Source organism: Convolutriloba macropyga, chromosome 3 (genome assembly GCF_964194025.1).
Source record: "Convolutriloba macropyga chromosome 3, txConMacr16.3, whole genome shotgun sequence".
Classification (NCBI taxonomy): Eukaryota; Metazoa; Xenacoelomorpha; order Acoela; family Convolutidae; genus Convolutriloba; species Convolutriloba macropyga.
This window is the reverse complement of record NC_134470.1, coordinates 67,186,872-67,206,198: the sequence shown is the minus strand read 5'-3', so window position 1 is coordinate 67,206,198 and position 19,327 is coordinate 67,186,872. Positions and strand designations below refer to the sequence as shown.

General features: G+C 36.8%; 3 protein-coding genes across 3 annotated transcripts in view; 2 read left to right on the top strand and 1 right to left on the bottom strand.

Annotated features, from left to right (window-relative positions):
- LOC142336383 (uncharacterized) overlaps positions 1-19,327 on the bottom strand; it is a 547,349-nt gene that overhangs the window by 160,441 nt on the left and 367,581 nt on the right. The gene's annotated exons all lie outside the window — the stretch shown is intronic.
- Positions 5,312-5,661, top strand: LOC142337223 (translation machinery-associated protein 7-like). Its single transcript, XM_075386359.1, has one exon. The coding sequence runs from the start codon at positions 5,345-5,347 to the stop codon at positions 5,540-5,542; it is 198 nt and encodes a 65-aa protein (XP_075242474.1). The 5' UTR covers positions 5,312-5,344; the 3' UTR covers positions 5,543-5,661.
- LOC142336378 (WD repeat-containing protein 27-like) lies at positions 5,952-19,161 on the top strand. Its single transcript, XM_075385163.1, has 7 exons — positions 5,952-7,038; positions 7,366-7,618; positions 13,731-13,924; positions 14,372-14,584; positions 14,933-15,680; positions 17,070-17,252; positions 18,540-19,161. Exons 1-7 carry the CDS (start codon positions 5,985-5,987, stop codon positions 18,691-18,693), a joined length of 2,799 nt encoding a protein of 932 aa, XP_075241278.1. The 5' UTR covers positions 5,952-5,984; the 3' UTR covers positions 18,694-19,161.

Genomic DNA, 19,327 nt, shown 5'->3' with positions numbered 1-19,327 from the left:
CTCAGTTGAGGGATAGGGTTAGTCTTGCAGTTTACCGGAGTTAGTGATGAAAGTCACCAGTTACGACAGGAAATCCGGTAGCTTTGGTATTATTAAGCATTAGGTTAAATGCCAGGTCTCATTGTTTTTTTCTGGAGCTTTTGAGGTGTAGTTAGACCTATTTAGTGCGCTCTTGTGATAGTTAATCTTTTTTTAAATTTGAAATTGCTTGTTTTTAAAAAGTGGGGACGCATTAAAAATACGCCAACCCTTGACAGAATTATTTCTTCTTGGAGAAACTTTTGTTATCCATTTGCTTAAGTTCTAACAATAAATTGGAAATCACAAGGAAGCCAATTCAATTGAAAAATGAGAAGAAAAGTTTCATTCATGAAATTCATGACTCACGAAAGGCCGAATACATGGTTTTTGGTCTGAATTCGCTGGGCACTTTCAATTTTGGACACATGAAAGACCTCGGCCTTAATACACGTCACTCACTGATCTCTTCCGATGAAGTTTAAGTGGTTTCTTTATTTTAAATTTTAGGCGAAGCTATTTTGAAATTAGATAGACATTGAGTTTTGGTGGTAATTGGTTTTTGTTCTTGTTTGGACTTTTTGTTTGTCTTGTTTTTTTTGTCTTGCTAATTGAAGTTATCATCGGCACTCTATTGAAGCGTTGTTCGATTTATTTAATTGTTTGAGTTTAAAATCATTTTTTTTAATGGATACGCCAATTATTTTCAACATTATATAAACTTTTGATCTCTTCTTTTTTGGTGGAATTTTATGTTAGAACTCGAGACCGAACCTATTTGTCTCACTTTGTTTTATGTTTTGTTACTGATATTCACTATCAGAATGATTCCATATCAAAATTTGATTAAAAATTAAAAGCTTATTTCAAATGAGAAGCAATGGACGCAAAAAGTAATTTCAGCGAAAAATTTCAACAGTTTTATCTTCAACACTATTCGCATTAAGCTCTTTGAGAAATTTTGTTTGTTCCTGTTTTTGTAGTTGTCTTTTGTTTTTTTTTTACTACAATTTACCACAACATCCCTATTGGGCTTCCCAGCTATCTAGAAATTAACCAATTTATTTTAGCCGACAGTTTAATTTTAAACCTAATTAAAAGTGTTTGTTTTCGAAAACAACGATTTTTCAAGTTTTTCAATTTTTAATCTTATTTGATTTCGCGCAACGTTGACTGGCGAAGAAAAATGTTACATCTTTTTCAAATGAATTGGAATGAAATTTTTTTTAAAACAATGGTTTTTTGTTTTTGTAACTACAAGTTTCTATAACTTATTTCAGTTTTTGTGTATTTATGCAATTTATTGTTTTTTTTTGTGCCGTTTTCTCTCAATATTACAGTATAAAAAGGTCAAAAATCAAACTAATGCCAATAATGAAGATCCTATTGATTTTAATATTTTTTTTCAATGAACAGGTTATGATTTCAACTGCTTCGACACTGTTTTTTGGCGCAAAATTTAATTGACTTTCAGATGCCTGTAATTGTTGTTAGTTTTTAGTTTTATAATGCATTAGCTTAAATAACACATCTCATTTCCCAGGTTCAGTTCTCAGTCCGAAGCCGAATTGGTATAGACCGAAACAAACTACGTTTCGTGAGTGTACCAGTACTACGGAACGAACTTGAACAAAACTACACTGAAAAGAATCTACCATCGTTTCATTGAAAAATTGTTCAACTTACACAGTATCTTTTTTTATAATATAATATATTATATATACATATACATATATAAATATATCTATATATATACATGTAAATATATATATTTATGTGAATACATATATATAATAATATACATATGTATATATAATAATATACATACATATATATATATATATTTAAAATATGTATATATATATATATATATATATATATCTTATATCTTTAATGATAAATTATTAAATTTCGGGTTCTCTCTCTCTATATATATATATATATATATATATATATATTTACATATATATATATATATATAATATATATATATATATATATATATAGTTTTTTGCCTCTTCTTGCGGGCGAGGATTGCAGCCGTCTCTTCTGTTGTAGGGGAAGTTTTGCTGTAGAATCGTTAGCAACCTCAGTTGAGGGATAGGGTTAGTCTTGCAGTTTACCGGAGTTAGTGATGAAGGTCACCAGTTACGACAAGAAATCCGTAAGCTGTGGTTTCAAGGGCTCCGCATGATTGTAGTCCTTGCTGACGAAAAAAAAATGATAGGCATTTTCCTCTGAACTTTTACATTTGCAATTAGGAGAAGCTACTTGGCTTAGTTTTCATTTCACCTTCTTGTTTTCCAATGAGTTTGCAAACAAAAGTCCATCAACCTTGTTTGTTTTGTATGGCTTTCCGCGGAGCAGTGGGCTTGTTGCTCCTATCTCTTGTACAATTCTTGGGAAATTCTTTAAAAATGGGGACTCTTCCATCTAGTGGTCCATTCTTTGTTGAGAAAATCTGTTACTGATTTTGCTGAGTATTGTAATGGATCCTTGTTTGGGGCCCTCTGCTTTTGATATGTTTCTAGATCGCTCTGGTGGATACGACTTGTGCTCTTTTGAGATTGAATTGCTTCATCGTGGGCAGAATAGATCAGGTCTGGGCCATTCCGCCTTGTTTTAATGAGGAACTTGACATTCAAGCTTTTGCCGAAGATGTCCACCGGTATAACGGGATTGGTTCCATTTCATCAATTCTTTGGTGCATTAAAAATGCCAGATTTCAAAATTTCTTTTAAACATTCGCAAATTCCTTAATTTTTTCAAGGTTGAAAAATGAGGAAGAGGCCATGCCAAAAATATCTATGATAAGTTTGGTTACTCTACGTCAAGTTTGAATTACTCGTTGAGCCGATGAAATTAACAATTTCTAAAAAACCCTGGGTTTCTGTAGCAAGGATTTTTGCACCAGAGGCTGTATTTTTTTCCGTCTGACGCACGCAATTAATTCTGCAAATGAACGCAAGAAATTCTGGACAGAAAGCACTCATATTTTGGCGTTGGAACGATTTTTTGGAGCACACGATACTCTGGACAAAAACAAAAGATTGTCTGGACATATACGCTTTTTGTCTGTAATTTTATGGATATATTTTAGTTTGAACGCAAGAAGAACGTTCTTTCTGTGACGGTCTGGACTTAGGCACTTTCCGTCTGAGTCTCTCTGGGCATATCTACTTCGAGTTGTTGTAGTAGAATAGAATTCAGAGCAAACGCCCTATGTGGTTTCCCTCTTTTGCAGTACAAGTTTTAGAAATTTGTCGTAGTTTTTCAAAAATGTTGCAGTTTACACATCAGAGTGGGTCTACATGTGCATTTGTTTTTCCCAATATAATTGTTTTAAAGGTACAATTTAATTTGTCTCAATAAACACAGGTCGCTGATCTTTTCCTATGAATATTAAGGGATTTTTTAGTTAGATTTTAGTTGAAAATAGATCGAAATTGAGATTTGGTGGTAATTGACTATTGTTCTTGAATGAATTTTCTGTTTGTCTTGTTTTTTTTGTCTTGCTAATTGATGTTTTCATCGGCCCCCTATTGACTCGCAAGCATTTTAACACCTCTTTTAGGCAATAAACAGCAGAATTTTTTTGTGTTTTCTACATGCACAAAGTACACTCCATATCGGATTTGTTTTCATTTCATCAATTCCATGGCCAAAAAAAAAACAAGTTTAAAGTTTTTTCTTTTCAAAAATATTGAATAAATCCATGAGAAAGAGCTATTTTTTCATTTTTGAGTTTTTTTGCGGAAGAGGCGGCCTAAAAAGTCTATGCCAGGTTTGGCTCTATGTTATAACAAGTTTTAACATCTTGTTTACCAGATGAAAATGAACATTTTTCTAAAACCCTTGGCGTTTTTCACCTTCAAGGACGCGCGCTGCGCCACAGACGTTAAAAATTTTTTGTTCTGGCGGACGCAAACGTATCTTGTTAAACGTCTCAAAATTCTTGACACAAGCGCACTAAAGTTTGGCATTGGAATCCATGAAATTCTATACAGCGCAAATTTTTGAAGACAAAGACTCACGAAAGGCCCAATATATGCGCTTTTGGTCTGAATTCCTCTGGGCACTTTCAATTTTGGACACACGAAAGACCTCGGCCTTGATACAAGTTGATTTTTTAGGTGGAAATTATATGCATTTAATAGCAATGAAGAAGATCCGATTGATTATATTGAATTTTTTCAGTGAACATTTTCTGATTTCAACTGCGTCGACAGCGTTTTCTTGCCCAAATACTTATTTGGCTTTCCTATGACTGTATATGGTTTTCTTTTTTTGTAATATTAAGTATTAGGTTAAATGCCAGTTCTCATTGTTCTTTTGAGTTTTTGAGGTGTAGTTGGACCTATTTAGTGCCCTCTTGTGATAGGTAATCTTTTAAATTTGAAATTGATTTTATTTAAAAATTGTTGACGAATTTTTTAATTTGTTCTTTTTGTTTTTCACACAATAAACTGACTTTCCGACTTTGAGGGTAAGAACTTGGGAACTTTCCTTTTTGGTCTGTCTGAGCTTTTCTATTTTGATTCCGGCACCTCGGTCTAGGTACAAAATAATTTTTCTCAATGAAGACAGGTCACTGATCTCTTCCGATGAAGTTTAAGTGATTTCTTTATTTTAAATTTTATTTGAAAATTTTGAAAGTAGATAGACATCGAGTTTTGGTGGTTATTGATCATTGTTCTTATTTGGATTTTTTGTTTGTCTTGCTAATTGAATTTATCATCGGCCCTCTATTGAAGCGTTGTTCAATTTGTTTAATGGTTCGAATTAAAATTGATTTTTTGAATGGATACACCCATTTTTGGATCTATTCTGTTGCGACCCCTCCCTCCCTCCCCCCCCCCCCCCCCAGTGATTTTTATGACCCCCAGTTACAAATTGTATGTTGTTATATAGCACGTTACTATGTAAGAAAATAACACGTGCGCCTGGGGGTCATAAAAGATCTATGCTCACTAAGCTTGGGGGGGGGGGGGAACAGAATAGATCTCAATCGTTTTCAACAATATATAAATTTTTGCTCTCTTCATCGATTGGTGGAATTTTACGTTATAACTCGCCTACCGCTTCTCCTTGTCTCGGTTTGTTTTATGTTCTTTTCTTACTGATATTTCCTTATCAGAATGATATCATATCAAAATTCGATTAAGAATAGATAAATGATAGGTCAAATGAGAAGCAACGGACACATATTGTAATTTCAGCGAAAAGCTTTAACTTTTGTATTGCTTCAACACTATTGTATTCAATTGTATGTTCTTAGAGTTTAACACCCCTTCTACATTTTTCTGTTGGATTCCTTAGATTTGGAATGTCTGGCAGAGACGGTGGCAAGAAGAAACCGCTAAAACAACCCAAGAAAGGTGGTCAAGGTGACGAAGATGAGCACGACAAAGCCTTCAAAGAAAAACAGAAAGAAGAACAGAAACAACTGGAAGCTCTAAAGGCCAAGGCTGCTGGCAAAGGACCCTTATCAGGAGGCGGCATTAAAAAGTCTGGGAAGAAATAGAGTTGCTTTAATTGCTTGTATTTAATGTGACGCATCGGCCGTGTGATGAATAACGGAATGTATTCAATTTTTGACTTGTTTTATGTCGGGTGAATCGTGAATTAGATAATTAAAGAATATATATTTTTTGTTCAATGAATAGATAGAGTTAGTTGAGCTTGTATGTATCGATCAATTGCGAACTGGGAAGATACGAAGATAGATGCAATGTTATGGGATGCATTAACCATTAGGATTACTATTTGGGGTATGGCTTTCAAATGTAATATTGAAAGAGTTGAATTTAAGCATAGTAGGTTGAACTGAGAAAATCATAGAGACAAGAATGGGTTCTTTTGGTATAAATTTTAGTCACTACCGTGAAGTAGCCTGCTGATAAACATCTCTACGTAAATTCTTTTTCAGAGTGGTATGATTCGTCAGACATTAACATGATCGCAAGATGTTTGTTGTCACATCTCTAGATGCTTCAAGGTATCGACGTACTGATGACAATTTTGTCGCAGTCCTCAATGGACTCTACTTAGCAGTTACATCAAACGATGCAATCCTAATCTGGCCTCTTGATGCGCTGACCTGCAATCCAAATAAGCTACAGGCCCATTCCAAATGCATCCAGGGAATCACTTTCGGAGTCGGCGTGGACGATGAGCATGTTTTACTGTGTAGTTCGGATTCCTCTCAAATTATTGTTTGGACCATCGGCATTGGCGGTTTCTCCCACGATTGCGTCAGTATAGCGCATGATTATGGGTGTCATGAGAGCATCAAGTTGTGCCCGCGTGACAATTTTCTGGCTGTTGTTGCCCAAAATGTGGTACATGTTATGTCGGTAAATGAGGACTCACGAGGAAATAAAATAGCGTCGCTCGAATGTCATTCATCCGCCATTATCATGGCTGAGTTTTCGTTTTTCACCCTTGATCTGCTTGTTACTTGTTCAGCCGATAAAACTTACTCTGCGTGGAATTATAGAACAAATGAATTATTATACCAGAGCGCCATAAATGTATTAGGAATGTACACTTGCGTGGCAATGGATCCTAACTCGGACAGATACGCAGTTGCAACCTCAAATGGCCAAATTACAATTGTAACACCACCAAATTTTTCATCACCTCAGAGTCTTGATTTAAGTCGTAGCCCGTTTCGGAAAAAGAGTATTTCTGATACTCCGAGAAACATTAATTCGTCCTTATCTGGGGATTTAATCAGCTTGTTCTTCTCTATGAAACCGACTATGCCAAAGCAGAAGGCATTTGCTTATCAATCAAGGCCTGACAATCTTAACAGTCAGTCAGATAAGGCTTTCAGTGATGAGAGAAAATCTCCGACAAACGAATTGCTTGATTGGCCACCGCTTCTTGTTGTGGGATTTACAGCGGGTGTTATCCTTATACACGCGTTGACGTTCGAAAAGTTGTTTCAAATTGAGTTCGACCAAACAGACATAAGAAATTTCGAAAAACCCCGACAGAAAACACAGATTTCGTCGGGTGAGTGTCTCATAATTTTATCAGTTAAATCAGCAATGAAAATCGTGCTATGATTGGACACTAGCAAACAAAAGCAATCACTAAGAATATTGAGAGCGGCTCTAAAGTACGTAACAACCCGGAAGTGTGTTTTCATTGACAACGCGATTAAAGTTGTTGACCTGAGTAAATCAACCTTTTCTGTTACAAATACCCGCTGTTCATTTCCAAAAATAAACTTTTATCCTAAATTTCAATTTTTGATCTGCGTAGAATTTATTGATATTTGATATCTCTGATCAAAATTTTTGGTGTTATAGCTGAAGACCTTTGGTGCTGATATTTTAGCTTTCAACTTCAGTTTCATGGACATTGAGGATTCACTACAACTATGGTGTCTAATCACAGAAGAAGACAAACCATTCACAAAAGTCCATTTGCTCATTATGAATCATCCTTTTGCTACTCAGCAGGTTCAAAATGAAAATGCCTCATCCGATGAAGAATTTGGGGATTTATCAGTAGTTGCCACCAATCCAATCGTTTATAATTCTCCACTTCGCCTACGATTAGCTCGACGACCAACTATAATGGCTGCAAGGTATAAATTGAACAGGGAGCTCAAAATTGCTCTACTTTCAATAGCTAGAAAACGAATATTCCCCCAGTTATTCTTGTGCTGATGATGGTCTTACGCTTTGTCCACTTTAAATTAATTTTCAACCAAGTTTATTCGGGTGCCACCCTTTCTTTATAACACAAATAGCTCTGGCTCTCCTGTTGAGATTCTGTCGAATCAAATTGCATTCTACTAGAAGTTCGAACTACGTTCAGTTGTCTTTGAATTATTTCAGGCAGATATCTTCACTCCTTGTTCTTTTCTCAAGAATTATTTTTGGTTTTTTATTTTATTTGGTTCAAGCTAACCAATCAAAATTGATTTACGTGTTACTATGATTCGCGAACAAAATCTTATTTTTAAAAAAACTTTTTAGCTAAATTTTTAATAGTTAAATTAATATTTAAATTAAATAGATTTTTTCATATTAAATGAATATGCTTGGGGCTGACGCTGGTCACCCCGAAATTCTGTGCTGGATGAAAATGCACAGTGGAGCAGTGCTCAACGTTATGCAGTGGTATGCTGCTGGTTTGTGCAAGGAATGTGACCCTTTTACAGATTACATACTTCAATGTGGTTCTGTGCAATGGTCATGCGAAGAATGTTCTGGGGGTAAATCCCACGTATGCGCAAAAACTTGAGGCTGAACCCCCACGACCATATTTCAGTTTTCAAAATCGCAAGGACAGTCATTTTTCGTTGTCGAGTGATAAATCGAAAAAACGGAAACAATCTGTTAACGAAATTGCCGTAGTTCAGGGAAGCAAAACGAATGATAGTTTTCAAGCAAGGAGTTCAACCAAAACCAAGACTTCCGCCAAGAAGTCGTTACTTTATCAGTAGAGTACCGCAATCCATTGATACCGTATCACTTCTTGATTATTGTAACGAGCAAAATTTGAAACCTTTAGCATGCAGAGAACTACCTAGCAGGAACAGGCAGCTTAAATCTCTCCATGTCGTTTTCCGCGAAGACACGACAACTTGTTGAGAGCACTGAAACTTGGCCGGTTAACATAATTTTAAGACGGTATTTTCTAAATCAGGAAGCGCGAAACTGGCTGAAGACATGAAATTCGAAGTCTAGCAGCCAGCCGAAGGCGAATTGGCTGCAACAACACTGCTTACGCGTAGGATTATGGAATGCTTGGTCAATTTGCTACAAAATAGATTTTATTGAGCCTTAATTATTAGCCCATGATCTCTTTATTCGCTATTACTAAAACATGGATATTTGGTTTCACCCAACACTGTGTTGATTCAATAGCTGGCTCTAATTATTCTGTGGCTCTAATTATTCTGTTTTTAATGTTAACCGTACAAGTTGCCGCGGAGGTGGCGGTGCCCTCTTATTTAAAAGTAAATTTGAAGGAAAGCTTCTTTTTGAATTTGTGCTTGGAGTGCCTAGGAGTTGAAATTCTCTATCGCCAAAACTCTCGTTATAGTTGGATACAGACCAACATCAGGTTCCGTCAATCATTTCCTGGAGGAGTTATGCAGTTTACTGTCTGAAAATACTACGATGTATTCAAATGTAATTGAGGGAGATTTTAATATTGCTTTGAATTAAGTTGGACCCCATCAGTTGAAGTTTACATACCTTATGGAAGAGCATGCTTTAGTATCTGTTCACAGTGAAGCAACGACAAGTGAAGCAATTTACTGATTTAATTTTTATGAACAAAGTTGTCTCTTTTGACCTGAATATAGATAAAACAATGCCCTCTGACAATTACGCTATTACTTTTAACATGGTAATTGAAAAAGTTACATGCAAGATTCCTTGCGAAGTGTATGTATGGAAATCGGTAAATCACTTTGAGTTCGCTGAAAGCTTATGCTATTATTTGACGAAATCATTTCGCTGAAATGATTCAGAACAACTCTATTGAATTCATTTAGCTGGAAATGGGTTCGGAAGAAGTATTTAGTTTTGTAAATAAACTTTATGATTGTTTCTTCTCGAGTGCCATTTCTGTCAGCGATAAGCTAGCGCCCTTCAAAAGGTTTCTTGTGCTGTCAAATTGACCTCGATATTTAGATGATGAATGCATTAAAGCAAAACACTTGGAATGTAAACTTGAGAGAGCTTGCAGAAAAATAAGATAATCTGAGAGTGAGGTCATTTTACAATCACATTTATGCGATTATAGGGAACTTCTGAAATTGAAGCGAGGCAAATATTTATCTCAACAGTTGTCGCAAAAATCTAGCAAGCTGAGATTTGTTACTTTTGACGAATTGTTCCGAAGAAAAATTCAGAAAAAGTTACCTAAGAAAGCAATTCCAACTACCTTAGCACACAGATTTTGTAATTTCGTCAGAGAAAAAGTTAGTACTCTTGCAGAACTTTGATAACACATCGCTCAAGATAGAGGCTATTTGCAAATCCAGTTTTGCTTCGCTTGTTGATTAGCAGTTGGGATTTACGCTTAACGTTGAAGAAAATATCGAATTCCACTGCACCTCATGATATCATTCCCACGCACGTCCTTAAAGTTATCATCAATTGCTTTGTTAAGTCTTTTACTGACCTCATAAATTCTATTTTATCAACGGGCTTGTTTCCATCTTCGCTGAAGCAGGGAATGATAATTCTTCTCCATAAAAAAACGACGAGAATGAAATTGAAAATTATAGACCTGTTACAAATATTAGAACAATGTCTAAAATAGTCGTAAAACGTTTTCTTCATCAAATGGTTGATTACTTCGACTGAAATGGATTGTGGCCGCCACTACAGTTTGTTTATCGTCAGCGTCATTCAACTGAAACAGCAATAGTTTACTGCCTTGAGAGAGTGACCGAAGTTTTGGCGAGAAGGAAGCTAGCACTTCTGATCTCTTGATTTGTCGTCTGCATTTGGTTGATACATTCAATTTTAATGTGTTACTCAGAATATTACAAAATAAACTTGGCTTTGATGGATCTGTATTACGATTTTTTGAAAGTTACTTGAAAAGCCGCAATTCGCGAATAACTCTTGAGAATGAGCTCTCAGTTTACTTTTAAATGAAGCTGGAGTCCCACAGGGCTCGATTTTGGGACCAGTGTTGTTCTCATTTTATTTGACCCCACTTTGAGTTTTTAAATGCAACTGGCGTAATTTACAATTTTTATGCAGACGAGAGTCAATTTATCTTTGAATTAGATTACAACTTTACGTCCATTAGTCTCATTCTGATACAAATAATTGATGTTATGTGCAAGTTGAAGTTAGTGGATAACAGTAGCAAAACTGATCTGATTGTTTCTTGCAACGCAATTTTAACATTCCGTCTATTGACTCCTCTACTTTACTGGGGATTGAGTTACCAATGAGAAGCTTGATAACAAACTTGTTAGGTTTTCCTTTAGACTGCAAGCTGACTTTTATAAATCAGGTGAACCGCGTCTGTAGGCAGTGTTATATACAACTACGGAAATTCTTTCCAATTCGAAAGTTTTTTGAAGAAAAGCAAAGGAAAGAAATTGTATCCTGTTTTGTTCTTTCTATCCTGGATTATTGTAACGTTGTAAACTTTGGGTTGAGTAAGAAACTTATCAGAAAACTTTTAAAAAATCAAAATTTGGCTGCAACTTTTGTATTGGGTTATTCACGGAATGTCTCATCAAAACATTTACTCAAAAAGTTACACCGGTTACCTATTGAGCAACGGATCCTTTTGTTAGCACTCATGTTTAAAGTTGATCGATCGATGGCCCCTATCTATATAGAGAATTTATTTCAACGGAATACAACCTCTGCTCGACCCTCACGTCAGAAACTGTTTCCTATCCCAAGATGCTCGTCAGATGCCATGAGAAAAAGCTTCAGTTTTCAAGGTGCTAAAAGATGGAATGAGATACCTGATTATATACGAAACGCAAAAAGAAGAGTTCAAGAAGCCGCGGAAAACACACTTATTCTGTCAAGCCTTTTGATTATCGACAACCACTTTTGGGTCTGGAAAGAGTGGCTAAACCTCCATCATCATCATCATCATAAATTTTTTAACATTTAATGAAATCTTAATTAACATGACAATATTGATCGTTTCACCGCAGTACCCCCCCTCCCCCTCCAACACTCCCATTGTCCACCCTCCTCCACCTGTTGATTTGAACCCCCCTCTCATCTAGCGCTAGCAACCCTACCCCACATCGCTTGAACCCCCCCACATACACACACACTCCGGTCACCACCCCCTAATGCTAGCACCCCTAAGCCCAAGGTGGCTGCTACCGAAGCCAACCGCGCGCCGGTTGCTTGAGAGCAATTTGCCCGACGTTGTTCGATATGTTTTGAGTTTTATCGGGAGTTACCTATCTGGACGATCACAAAAGCAAAGGCTTTAAGGATAGTTTTTCTCAGACAAATGGGTCCCCTCCTCTTAAGCAGTACCACATGAAGTTATATTTGAGCCTTTGAGTAAAAGTAATCATTTTATGCCGACGATGACGTTATTTACTTTGTCTTCCACAAAAATTTGTCTCAAGATGCTTTCAATAACAACTTTACAAATGGTTGATTGCTCTCGGTCGAATTTTTGAGCAATCGTTGTAAATGTGTTTTTAATGCAACTTTTTGCTTGAGGGTATTTGCGCTTTTATTCTAGAACGTTCTTCGCTGTATTTTTTTTCACGCCGGACTTCTGGATTGTTACATGACAAAAGTTGTGTCAGCTGCTACAAATTAAGTCTGTTGCTAAAACAAATGTTATTGTAATATGAGCTAACACAAGTTCTTTATTGCAGATTGGTTAATACTTCAGTCTATTGCATAAGAGGTACTGTGTTCGAACGCTTCCCCTCGTCATTTTTTGGCAACAATTTAAAGTTGTCTAGATTAGAGTTCCCTCTGCCCCGCCTGTTGTCCGAGAACAGTTTGTTCGACAATGGATGGTTTACATTTTGTGTGCGAAACTGAGATTGATCAAAGATAATGAATATTACCACACGGTTGTTATCGTCACCGAGAAGTTATCAAACTCAGAGCGAAGTCGATGCGTTATGATAACTTCGAGGGCGATAACAACCGTGTGGTTATTTTTTTAATCAAAACCTGTTGCGATCATTTCAAAATTGAAAACAATTTTATTGGTTTTTCTTTTTTTTATTTTTTGTGGACAATTACGTATTAAAGGTTAGTGATATTTCTTCGCATCTGTTCTTCGTTTTGTCCTAATGCCCCCTCCCACACACACACACACACACACAGACACAAACGCGCACACGCACGCACACAGACAAACAGACGCACGCGCGCACACAGACAAACATACACCACAAGCACACAAACACCCGCACACACATATGCACACGCATACACACACGCACAAACAAACACTCACACCACATACACACACCACGCACACACCACACCCTCATCACACACCGCCTGTACACCACACACTCACACCGCACACACACACCACAAAACACAAGTTTTTTTAGACTACAAGTTTATCAGACTGTTGCCATCATTAGACCACGAGTTTATCACCACTCTTTCATCGCCACTGTTTACTTAGTAACAGTGGCGATAGAAGAGTGTGATAAACTCGTAGTCTAATGCTGAAATATTGTTCCAGTGTCGATCGGGCATCAAAATTTTTTACACTGGCAGTTTATTTAACTGCTGTTATCGCAACAGGTGTTGATTAAACGAAATTTGTTTGTTAGCCGAAAAATGCTGCTCAATGCGACGTGCTGCCTTATGACTGAAGTTTTTTTTAAAGTGCGATATTTTTGGGTTTTTACCGTAATGATAAACTGTCATTTCTAGAAAGTTATTTTAGATCATTTTACCGCTGTGTTACAAGTAAGGTCTGATTTGATTTTTGACATCTAAGGTGTTTGGCTAGATTTTTTTGACTGAATCCAATTTCAGAGGCTGTTGTTTGAATTTTTAAATCAAAGACAACTGAATATAACTTTTGCTTACGTTACGTTGAAGAGTGGAAGTCAATTGTAAACATGTTCTAATTAAAGGTCAAAGCTTATTTTCAAATTTTTTGGATGTTTTGCTATGCTAGTTGAGCTGAAATTGGTGATTGCAATATAAAATGTTCTCAATATTTTGCGGTTCAATAATTATATTTTATTTCAGGGCCAAGTTATCCAAACCTCCCTTCAAAACTGTCAATTCTAAAAGTGCAATAACAGGAGCATCGGCTATTGCCAATGATCAGCCCGTAACATTCAAAGAAAAGATCAAGTCATCCGGTTATGGTAATCACGAGCCACCGAGAAAATTGTTCACTCCAAAGACAAACATGAAGTCAAGTTCTACAAAGCCTAAAGGTTCGTTAGCACCTATAGCTTTGCTGTTTATCCTGCTTAGTGATAATAAAGTTTACATGCTATCATTTTTTGTAAGCACAACCAATTTGAGATCAATCCTTAAGTTGATACAAGACCCTTCGTCAGATGTCTAAATACTGTAGTGTTGTACATGGGCTTTTTTGATAGAGACTGATATTTGCCCCTTTTATAGTTATATATCGACTGCACCAAAATTTTTTGACTGACCGTTTTTGCGCTTTTGTTCTAGAAGTTTCTTTCGCTCTAGTGACTTTTTGGCGCTTGACTTTTTATTTTTGCGTGATCTTAATTGCGCTTATGCCGAAATGAAGTCTGTTCCTATAATAAAGGCATTTGTAATTACGATTGCAAACATAGAATAGCTGAGTAGTGAAGGTAGACGGTTATTCGCGAGGTCGCGGGTTTGAGCCTCTCAATATTTTTCAGAGAAGGCAAAAGGTGCGACTGGAGCCGATAGTCTGATAGAAAGTCGGCAGTATCCTGCAGATGCGGATCCTCCATTGACAGAGAAGGCATCAATTGATGCAGATGCGACTGTGAAGAAACAAATCACGCATCTCCGATTCTCACCAAACGGCAAAATGCTTGCTGCCGCTTCTGTCAACAAAATTGTACACGTCTTCAATATGCCTTTAGCTGGTTAGATATCATTTTTTGAGTGACTTCGTATAGCGTTATAAATGAAGGAACTGTTATTCAAAAGATTTGGAGTTTTACCGACTCAAAAATGCATTCCCATCGGAAGTTTCGCTATTAAAGTTAGTCTGTACAGTGGTAAAGAAGACTTTATTTCTCCAAGTTTTATGGTGAGCCTGCCTGCCTTTTTGACGCTAGCGTAGTTGAATTTATTTAGTAGACGTGTTGATATGATGTGTTGACCTGTTGATAAGTGTGCATCTATTTATATGCTTGTGTCTGTGAGAACAAGAAATGCTCAAAGTTTTTTAAACATTCATAAGTTTGCAGCTTCATTGATTCCTTTTACAGGCAAGGGGAGCGCTCTTAATGGTCACAACGCTCCAGTGAAATCAGTTAATTGGTCACTCGATTCATCTCGTTTGGTCACTGCCAGTGACGACAAAACAGTTCGCATTTGGAACTCTTTTGGAGACCTCGATCAGTGCCTCAAAATCGATTCCATGGGTTCGTCCCAAAAGCCAGGACGATCATTTGAGAAAGAAATCAGTTGGTCGTCATTTTATTACAATGATAGTTTGGTGCTACTTACATCAGGGAAGACCCTGTTTGCTTATACATATGACATTGACCTAACGAAGACAAGCGACATTAAGACTTACGACAATAAGTGCAGATATGCCAAAGTGCTCCAAGTCGAATTTGCAGATTGTGCTTCTATAACAAGCGCATCAGCTGTCAATTCATTCTTGAGCCATTTTGTGTTTATTGCAACATCGGCTAAAAGTTTGTACATTTATGATATGAATCGGTGCAAGATAGTGAGAACACTTGAATCTTGTCACGAACGTCCCGTGCATTGCATCAAACATAACGAGGGATCTCTTTACAGCAGACTGTATTCGGCAACTTCGCAATCATGGAGCTCCGAAAATTACAACTTGTTTGCAACTTCAGCGGCTTGTGATGGTATAAAGGTGTGGGATGTGAGGCAGCGGTTGTGTGTTCGTAAATTTGACAATCATTACAATAAGTTCTACAATTGTGGCTTTGATTGGAGTCCATGTGGGAAGTATATTGCAACTTCATCAGAAGACAGGTCAGTGGATTAGGAATATGGTAGCTTCATTTTATTTCTTATAAAATTCTGTCTTGATGTGTTCTGTTCTGCTTTTCCTGAAAACGTGGAGATATTCGGGGGGCATGGGCAATAAAAAAAAACTGGCGACTGTAATTTAACACAAGTATTTTATTAATTTCTTTAATAATTTTGGGTAGGGAACGAAGGTTGATGTCTCAACAACTAGACGTACACAAATATAGAATTTTCAATGAATCTGATTGGTCGAGAAATGTCGAGCACTGCAAATTGTGCGAAGTTAAACACTGCAAAGTTCAACATAAACTAATAACAGATTTCATATGCTGCTGCAGGTGCTCAGGCCTCAGCGGCCCGTGGGACTTGATATGAATCTATCTTAACCAAACGTTTTAATTGCTCTAGAACAAAATTTGAAGCAATTGTTGTAAACGTGTCTTTTTATCCAAAATTTTTGCTTGACCGTTTTCGCTTGAAAGTTTTCGCTCACCCGAGAGGTCGCGGGTTGTAACCCCTCCGCAGTCTGAACTTTTTGCACCATAAAAGTTTTTCTAGCCTATGTTCCCCTCTAAATTGTTTGCCTCGCCAGTCGTTCGAAAGCAATTCGTCCGAAGTTAGTCGTTTTGTTAGCAGTTCCCCCCATTCTCCTTCGCTCGTCGTTTGAAAACAATTTGTCCGACTTTTGTGGATTATTTTTTAACAACATGTTAATTTATATCTTATTTCTTTCACAGCTGTTTTTTGGGGGGTGGGGGATCAACAGGACGACTTTTCAAATGGACGAAACTGAATTTTGTTTGAACTGGACGCCAGTTGCATAAATTGTCAATGTTCAAGCTTCGCTAAACATAATGATTAGTTTAACCATAATTTAGTCCAAGCATCCCTAAGGGTACTAAATTAAACGAGAAGTAAGGAAGGAAAAGGTATCCAGACAATTGAGGACCTCTCTCCTTGACCATGCCTCTAACTCACCTCTGGGCTGTAATCCTGAACAACGGGCCGGTTATCGCGGCGAAGTGCGCCCACCGGCCCCTCAACAGTGACTAAATTATCAGCTTATATAGAGATTTTGCTTGCATTAGTATTATTTGTCGTCCGTTTGATACATAATTGAGATGCCTTTAATTTGAAACGACCTGTCGTCCTGTTGAAACACCCCCTTTTTTAGGCTCATATATTTTAATTCAAACAGTGTTTTGTTATGGCACATTAAATAATACTTTTTGAGTAAACTTTATTGTTCAACCGGCACATAATTATATGAAACGACCCCTTATCCTTATGTCTTTCGTTTCTGCTGATTACGTTTTGTACATTTGATGCTACAGTTATCTTTTTCAAACTCTTTTGCATCAATACCTCTCTCTGAAATTTTTACTTCAACAGGAGCGCCTATTTGTATGACGTTGCAGCGAGTGCATGCATTCACAAATACACCAAGCTGTCTGACATTGGCACCAGTGTCTCCTTCCATCCACTCTTCCCAGAAGTCGCTTTCTCGTTTAACGATGGAAAGATTCGACTCTTCTCCGCCAGGGAAAACACTTCCAAAAACAGTAACTTGAAAAGGTATGAAATGTTGATTTGTACAATTTGAGAATTTTAATTTGTTCCTGTTTGCGTTTCTCCTGTTAGTTGCAAAACTCCGATCGTAAAGTTAGTAGATAACAAACAGTATCGCTTTTCTCTATGCAGATTTTATTCAAGTTGCTTTTTATTTATTGCTTTTTAATAGCCGCGTCAGCAATTCCAGGCGGCTATTATTGCGCTCCTAATTTTTTAATCGTCTAGCAGACTTTGTTTCGTCTTACCCTGACTTCTTGCAGTTGACTTTTTCAATGACTTCTACTGCTTTGCAGTTGAAATTTGTGTTCGTGACGTCATTTCTGCTTTTAGGTCAATTGTGTGACTTACCTCACTCAAAAAATGACTTCTGAACTCACTTATGGGACTTTAAATTTTATGAACATTTACTAATTAAAAGTCAATAGTGTGCATCTAAGTAGTGCCAAACTTATATGCCCTAATTCCTGAGTAATAGTGTCTTGAGTTTTAATATCGAATATTAATTTTGAAAAAGCTCCATTAGGGCTTTTTCCTCGAAGACCAATTATGTCTCATAAAAATGACGCTCCGAATCTTTTAACACAAAAAGTCTAGTGGTCGATTTGTCAATCTTATTGCTCTTGAACGAAGTTCATAGCAATTATTGTAAACGTGTGTGTCTTTTTTATGCAAATTTTTTGCTTGACAATTTTGTGCTTTTCTTCTAGAACATTCTTTGACTCCTCAAGTGACTTTTTTACGCTTTCGTTTATCATTTGTTTGAATGATCTCTATTGCTCTCACTCCGAAGTAAAGCTTTTTGCTAATATATAATCGGTTGCAGTATAGGAAAAATTAGTTACTCTTAGTGCAGTGGTTCGTGCGGGTGACTAAGGAGGGGGAGGACAGTGGTTCGAATCCCGTTGGGGGCGAGGTTCTTTTGCACCAATAAAAAAATGAAGTTAGGCTACAGACCCTGAATTTAATTGCCTCGCCTGTCGTTCAAGAGCAATTCTTGCGACATTTGTCGGTTTATGTTTTCTTTAGTAGTTTCAATTCAATTCAATCTGCCGGCTATGTTTAAAATGGGTGGGGGAACTTTTGAAAAACGTTTTTCAAGAAATTAAATGTTTGTAAAAAGTGATCGGAATAAATATCAGAACTAACTTTCGGAGAACATTTTAAAACGAGAATAACGCATGTAATACCGTTTGCAGCGCTGTTTTAACTAGCTGTTTTTTCAACTTAATTTTCTGCAATTCATCTTTTGAATACAGAATGGGAAAGTTCATAGAAATTTGCTTTGTACAGAGGAGGAATGAAATCCGCAACTGTCGTCACAACCATCGGACAGATTCGAAAACAGTCAACGGGGGGATCTGGCGGAGGAAAAGTGGGAGCGATAAGAGAGTCATTCACTCCACTGCAAGAGCAGAGAAGTTCGGCAGTTAAGGAGCTACTATGATTAAGTAGCTAATTTGATAAAATCTATGCGCTAAGAGAGTGGTTTAAATTAAGGTTCTTTAGGGTGGCAATAGGTCTCAGAGAAAGCATATCGCGGTTGGGCCTAATCGAGAATTGTGCAATTTTTAACCTGGTATGAACATATTGAAAAAACTTTTTTGCAGCCTTTAGTAACCCCGCTATCTGTCCATTACTTGGCTGCCAAGCAGTTTTTGTTAAATTTATTAGCACAGTTAATGTACAAAAGGTGATTGGTAAATTATTGTATAGATAATTGTAAATTTGTTAATGGTTGAGGATATACAAGAGATGTACATAAATGATAGGTATTCTTCGGGTTTCAAAATGAATGCTTAGTGCAGTCAGATATTTTTGAATTTAAAATAGATATTTTAATCGTTATGCTTACATTTGACCATGAAATAGTGCATCAAGAGTATTTGATAATTGATTTCTATACGGTGAACAATTTTTTCAGGTCGATCGAGCAGTTTGAATTAAAGTCGTTATTGGTGATTTAATAACTTATAAAATCGTCAGTGTCGTCTAGGGCATTTTTGGTTCATTTGCTCGGATAATTTTTTGGTCACTCGTGATTTTCCTCTCTCAGATTGACTATTGCTTATTTTAAATGG

Excerpts from the sequence above, each read along its gene's own strand:
- LOC142337223 (XM_075386359.1), top strand. The coding sequence starts at position 5,345 with ATGTCTGGCAGAGACGGTGGCAAGAAGAAACCGCTAAAACAACCCAAG.
- LOC142336378 (XM_075385163.1), top strand. The coding sequence starts at position 5,985 with ATGTTTGTTGTCACATCTCTAGATGCTTCAAGGTATCGACGTACTGAT. Across the intron at positions 13,925-14,371 it reads AAGTTCTACAAAGCCTAAAG|AGAAGGCAAAAGGTGCGACT; the intron begins GTTCGTTAGCAC and ends AATATTTTTCAG. Across the intron at positions 17,253-18,539 it reads AAAAACAGTAACTTGAAAAG|AGGAGGAATGAAATCCGCAA; the intron begins GTATGAAATGTT and ends TGCTTTGTACAG.